Source organism: Lutra lutra, chromosome X, assembly GCF_902655055.1.
Source record: "Lutra lutra chromosome X, mLutLut1.2, whole genome shotgun sequence".
Lineage (NCBI taxonomy): Eukaryota > Metazoa > Chordata > Mammalia > Carnivora > Mustelidae > Lutra > Lutra lutra.
Window position 1 is genome coordinate 58,066,792 of NC_062296.1, and position 6,370 is coordinate 58,073,161.

A 6,370-nucleotide genomic window follows, 5' to 3' on the forward strand; every position below is an offset into this window, starting at 1 on the left:
TACTTACAGGGGCCTCTGGGTACAAGAGGCTGCCTCTAGTTGTCTGGTACCTGGCCTTGGGGTGAGTAGGGCAGACAGATAATGGCCTGGAGTGTGACAGCCTGAGAAAGGCAGTGGTAAAGGGTATGGGCTCTGGGGGTGCCTGGGTGGCTCAGTTGTTAAACATCTGCCTTTGGCTCCAAGGATCCTGGGATCAAGCCCCGCACCGGGCTCCCTACTCTGTGGGGAGTCTGCTTCTCCCTCTACGACCCCCCCCCCCCGCTTCTGTTCCCTCTTTCACTGTCTCTCTCTCTCTGTGTCAAATAAATAAATAAATAAATAAAATCTTTTTTAAAAAGGGTCTGTGTGTGGTCTCTGGATCGGTTTGTGTCATGGTACTCATTATCAATATCAAAACACATTCCTGTAGCTCAGGAAATCCCAAGGATTTTAGGAACTCTGTGCCAGAAAATAGGGACAGTGACCAAATATATATATTATACTATACAACCTGAAGCAGACAAATCATGCAACCATGATTTTTTTTTTTTTTTTTTTTTTTTTTAAAAAAAAAACCAACATTTTTTTTTTAATTGGTCAGCATTGGTAGGACTTTGTTACAAAACCAGGCCGGTAGGTAGGCCTGCGGAATGTTCGGGGAGGGGTCCACTCTGTCAGAGGCCAGCACTGGGGCCAGTGCAGCACGGAACCCTGCGGCAGCCGGTCTCCACCCAGGGGAAGGCAACAGGGCCGCACAGATGGTGGCTCAAAGGGAAGAGGTCCTGGGGGCCCTACTCCTTGGCGATGGCGAAGGGCTTCTCCACCTCGATCTTGCCACAGTCTGCAATCGTCACATCCTTCAGGGGCTTGTCCCGACTGTCGGTCTTGGTGCTCTCCACCTTCCGTACTACCTCCATGCCTTCCAGAACTTTGCCGAACACCACGTGCTTGCCATCTAGCCAGGCTGTCTTAACCGTTGTGATAAAGAATTGGGAGCCATTGGTGTCTTTGCCTGCATTGGCCATGCTCACCCAGCCAGGCCCGTAGTGTTTCAGCTTGAAGTTCTCATCGGGGAAGCGTTCACCATAGATGCTCTTTCCTCCAGTGCCATCTCCCCGGGTAAAGTCTCCACCCTGGATCATGAAGTCCTTGATCACACGATGGAATTTGCTGTTTTTGTAGCCAAATCCTTTCTCTCCCGTGGCTAGGGCCACAAAATTATCCACTGTTTTTGGAACTGTCTTTCCAAAGAGACCAATGACTACCCGGCCTATATCTTCATCTCCAATTCGCAGATCAAAGTACACCTTGACGGTGACTTTGGGCCCCTTCTTCTTCTCGTCGGCCGTGGAGGGTCCTGGCAACAGCAGGAAGAAGACGGACCCCACGATGAGGGCGGCGGCAAAGAGGACCTTCATGTTCCGCTCAGAGAGGCGCAGCATCCACCGGCAAAGAGAGCGCGGCCCCGGCAGCCAAGCTTTTTTTTTTTTTTTTTTTTTTTTTTTTTTTTTTTTTTTTTTTTTTTTTCCAACACTCACTCTTGATTTAAAAAAAAAAAAGAAGAAGAACTCTCAGCAAGTTAGGAATACAAGAGAATTACCTCAACTTGATAAAGACCATCTACAAAAATCCTACAGCTGACACCGTATTTTTGGTTTCATATTTTGGGTTGAATCATTTCCCCCTAAAATAGGGAACAGGACACCCAGGAGTGGACAGCGTGGTCTGAGAAAAAAAAATAAAATAAGAATAAATAAATAAATTAATTAATAAATAAATAAGAATAACTGATCTTACCATTTTTATTCAACATAGTATGAGAACTTCTAATCACTCCAATAACACAAGAGAAAGAATACAAGCAACCAGATTATAACAAAGAAAGTAAAAACTGTCCTTATATGCAAGTGACATGATTGCCTATGTAAAGTATCCCAAGGAATCTACCCCTGGGGGTGCCTGGGTGGCTTAGTCCATTAAGCATCTGACCCTTGCTTTCAGCTCAGGTCATGATCTCATGGTCATGAGATTGAGCCCCATGCTGGGCTCTGTTCTCCCTGCAGAGTCTGCTTCAGAATCTCTCTCCCTCTCTTTCTGCTTCTCTCCCCACTCATGTTTTTTCCTCTCATAAATAAATAAATAAATAAACAAATAAATAAATAAAATCAATCTTAAAAAAAAAAAAAAGAAATTTACCCCCCAAACCTTCTAGAATTAATCAGGGAGTGCAGCAAGTTTGCTAGATAAAAGATTAACATGCAAAACAATCACATTTCTATATACTAACAATGAACACACAGAAACTGAAATTTTAAATATGATATGATTTACAAACAGTCCTAAGAAAATGAAACACTTGGGTATGCACTTAACAAAACATATAAAAGGTCTTCACGAGCTAGAGATTACAAAATGCTGATGAAATAAGAGAAGACTTTATTTATTTATTTACTTATTTTAAAGATTTTATTTATTTATTTGACAGACAGAGATCACAAGTAGGCAGAGAGGCAGGCAGGCGGGGGGCAAGGGGAGGTGGGAAACGGGCTCCCCGCTGAGCAAAGAGCTCGATGGGGGGCTCAATGCGGCTTCAGTTAAAGCCAGAGGCAGAGGCTTTAACCCACTGAGCCACCCAGGTGCCCCTTACTTATTTTTTAAAGGGATTTATGTATTTATTTGACAGAGAGATGGAGACCACAAGTAGGCAGAGCAAGAGGGAGAAGCAGGCTCTCCACTGAGCAGGGAGCCCGATGCAGGACTCAATCCCAGGACCCTGAGATCCTGACCTGAGCTAAAGGCAGCCACTTAACCAACTGAGCCACCCAGGCACCCAAGAGAAGACTTTAATAAATGAAGAGGCAGGCTGTGTTCATGGATAGGAAGTCTCAACAGAGTAAAGATGTCAATTTTCCCCATGTGAATATATAGGTCTAGTGTAATTCTCATCAGTATCCCAACAGAGTTTTTGTAGACAGACAATAATTTTGTTAAATTAATATGGAAAGACAAAGGAACTAGAATAGCTAAAACAATTTTGAGAAAGAATAAGAAAGTGGGAGGAATCATGCCACTCAATATTAATGTTTATCTAGCTACATTAATAAGACAGTGTGTGGGGCACCTTGGTGGCTCAGTCCATTAAGCATCTGCCTTTGCTCATGCCATGATGGGATGGAGTCCCACATCAGGCTCCCAGCTCAGCAGGGAGTCTGCCTTTCCCTCTCCCTCTCTCCCCTTGCTTGTGCTATCTGTCTCTCTTTCAGATGAATGAATAAAATCTAGAAAAAAAAATAAGACACTGTGGTATTGGAGGAGGCACAGACCCATAAAAGAGTGGAACTGAACAGAGAACCCGGGAAAAAAACCCACACGAGTATGGCCAAATTACTTTTGACAAAGTTGCAAAACCAATTCAATGGAGAAGGAGAGGCTTTTTGACAATGGTGTTTGAGGAAGTAGACATCATAAAAAAAATTAAGCCTCAAACCTTACATAAAAATTAATGCAAAATGTGAACTGTAAAACTTCTAGGAAAAAAGCATAGGAGAAAATCATTAAGATCTAGGGATAGGCAAAGAGCTCGAAAACTGTACACCCAAAGCATAATTCATAAAAGGAAAGGTTTATCAATTGCACCTCATCAAAACTAAAAACCTGGGACGCCTGGGTGGCTCAGTTGGTTGGACGACTGCTTTCGGCTCAGGTCGTGATCCTGGAGTCCCGGGATCGAGTCCCGCATCGGGCTCCCGGCTCCGCGGGGAGTCCGCTTCTCTCTCTGACCTTCTCCTAGCTCATGCTCTCTCTCACTGTCTCTCTCTCAAATAAATAAATAAAATCTTTAAAAAAAAACTAAAAACCTTTATTCTGCAAAATCATCTGTGAAAATGGAAGATAAAAAGACAAGTTAGAGACTGGGAGAAAACTTTGGCATACTACATATCCAACAAAAGACTCATTTGTAGAAAATATAAAGAAGTCTCACAACTCAGGAGTACAAAACAAACAATTCAATTACAAAATAGGAAGAAAACAAGAACAGACATTTCACCAAAGAAGAGGTACAGATGGTAAATAAGTACATGGAATGATGTTTGACATCTTTAGCCATCAGGGATATACGAATGTAGGCCACAGTGAAAATCAGGATACACACATCAGAATGGCTAAAATAAAATACAGTGACAACACCAAAGCTAGTAGGATACAGAGAAATTGTTCATTCTTATATCCTGGTGGTACTGTAGAAAGGTACGGCTACTTTGGAAAACAGTTTGGCAGTTTCTCATAAATCGCATTCTTGGGCATTTATCCCAGAGAATATATACGTAATATGGTTTTTTAATACGATGTGGGTTTTAAAAAAAAGAGTTCATTCATAAGCCTCAAAAAGTATCGCCACTGGGGATGCCTGGGTGGCTCAGTCAGTTGGGCGTCTGCCTTCGGCTCGGGTCGTGATCCCAGAGTCCTGAGATCGAGTCCTGCACTGGGTTCCTTGCTCAGTGGGGAGCTTGCTTCTCCTTCTGCCTGCTTGTGCTCTCTCTCTCTCTCTGACAAATAAATAAATAAAATCTTAAAGAAAAGAAGTATTGCCACCTGATTATAAAAGATTAGTTAAAACTGATTAATAGGAACAGGCAATACACAAACAGAGATAGCTTTGCACAAACAGAGATAGCTTTGCTTTGGAGGATAATAGCAACATAGAACTGGGAGGGATCCTCAAAGAGAGATTACACAGTTGGTACCTCTTCCAGAAAGTACATTAAAAAGATACTTGATGGGACATTCTGTCTTTCTTTCATGACACATGCCACTTCTGAAAATTCCCAACTTTTTACACAGGCTATGAGATATATTTTTTAAAGATTTTATTTATTTATTTGACAGAGACAGAGATCACAAGTAGGCAGAGAAGCAGGCAGAGAGTGGGAAGCAGGCTCCCTGCGAGCAGAGAGCCCAATGCGGGACTTGATCCCAGGATCCTGGGATCATGACCTGAGCAGAAGGCAGAGGCTTAACCCACTGAGCCACCTGGCGCCTCTGAGATATTTTATTTACAGTTCAGAGTAGCTTTTCTTCATCAGTGTAGTAGAAATGCCCAGAAACTAGTAACACAAATCTTTAACGCAGGTACAGAACAGCTTTATTGATTTCTGGATGTGTCCAGTCATTCTGAATGTCATCCAGATGGTGACCAAAATCTACCAGAATTTCATTAAGACCAACTACCCAGGAGTGACACCAAGTTCCTCTGGGACTCTGGCCAGTCTTCACAGTAATCATGGGATGGGTCTCCACACTGCTATTTCCTTTTTTTTTTTCATGGTGTTCATACACATGGATTGAGGTTACCACATAGTCCGTTGTAAACCTTGTATTGTCTACCATGATGATGTCTATAAGTATATGTGTATGTGTAACAAAATTGTATTTCTTACAAATTAGATAGATATGTATATGTACATATCAAAATATTTAGAGCCAGTATTTTATATTAAGATATATGGACATCTTTCTAAGTCTTAAAATGAAGACATTTAGTGGTCATAAAAGGATTAGTTGCATAACGGTGAAATATAGTGGCCGGTTCGTACAAATGTTAACTGGTGGAGATACATACGCTTCTGTACTCTCTAGACATAATGGACTTGAAGCTTTAAGGAATGTGCCTGGAGGGGTGCCTGGGTGGTTCATTGGTTAAGCCTCTGCTTTCGGCTCAGATCATGATCCTGGGGTCCTGGGATGGAGCCCTGCATCGGGCTCCCTGCTCAGCAGGAAGTCTGCTTCTCCACCTAACGCTCCCCCTGCTTATGCTGGTGCTCGTGTTCCCTCTCTTGCTGTGTCTTTCTCTGTCAAATAAATAAATAAAATCTTTTTTTTAAAAAAAGGAGTGTGCCTGAATATGAAGTAAAGGTAAATTGTAAAGGGAAAATAATACACATAAAAAATATAATTTAAAAAGTAAGAAGAAGCATGTTTATTATCATTACAGTTTTCAAAATCATGGTTTTTTAAAAGTGTTTTTGTTTTTATTTTTTAAAGATTTTATTTAGTTGAGAGAGAGAGAGTGAGAGTGAGCACAAGCAGGGAGAGGGGCAGAGGAAGAAGGCAGCTCCCCACTGAGCAGGAAGCCCGATAGAGGGCTTGATCCCAGGACCCTGAGATCATGATCTGAGCTGAAGGCGACACTTAACTGACTGGGCCCTCCAGGCCCTCCTTTAAATATTTTTAGTATGGAAACTTAAGCATATGGACAAAGAATAATAAAAAGTATAATGACTTGGCATATAACCATCACAAATTTCTTTCCTTTTTTTTTTTTTAAGATTTTAAGTAATCTCTACACCCAACATGGGGTTTAACTCACAACCCAAGTCCAAGAGTCACACAC

The 6,370-nt window shown here is 41.9% G+C and overlaps 1 protein-coding gene across 1 annotated transcript; it reads right to left on the bottom strand.

The window, feature by feature from the left end:
* Window positions 1-543: 543 nt before the first annotated feature.
* Window positions 544-1,450, bottom strand: LOC125091405 (peptidyl-prolyl cis-trans isomerase B). The gene has a single exon (XM_047715045.1). The coding sequence runs from the start codon at window positions 1,419-1,421 to the stop codon at window positions 771-773; it is 651 nt and encodes a 216-aa protein (XP_047571001.1). The 5' UTR covers window positions 1,422-1,450; the 3' UTR covers window positions 544-770.
* Between the last annotated feature and the right edge of the window lie 4,920 nt (window positions 1,451-6,370).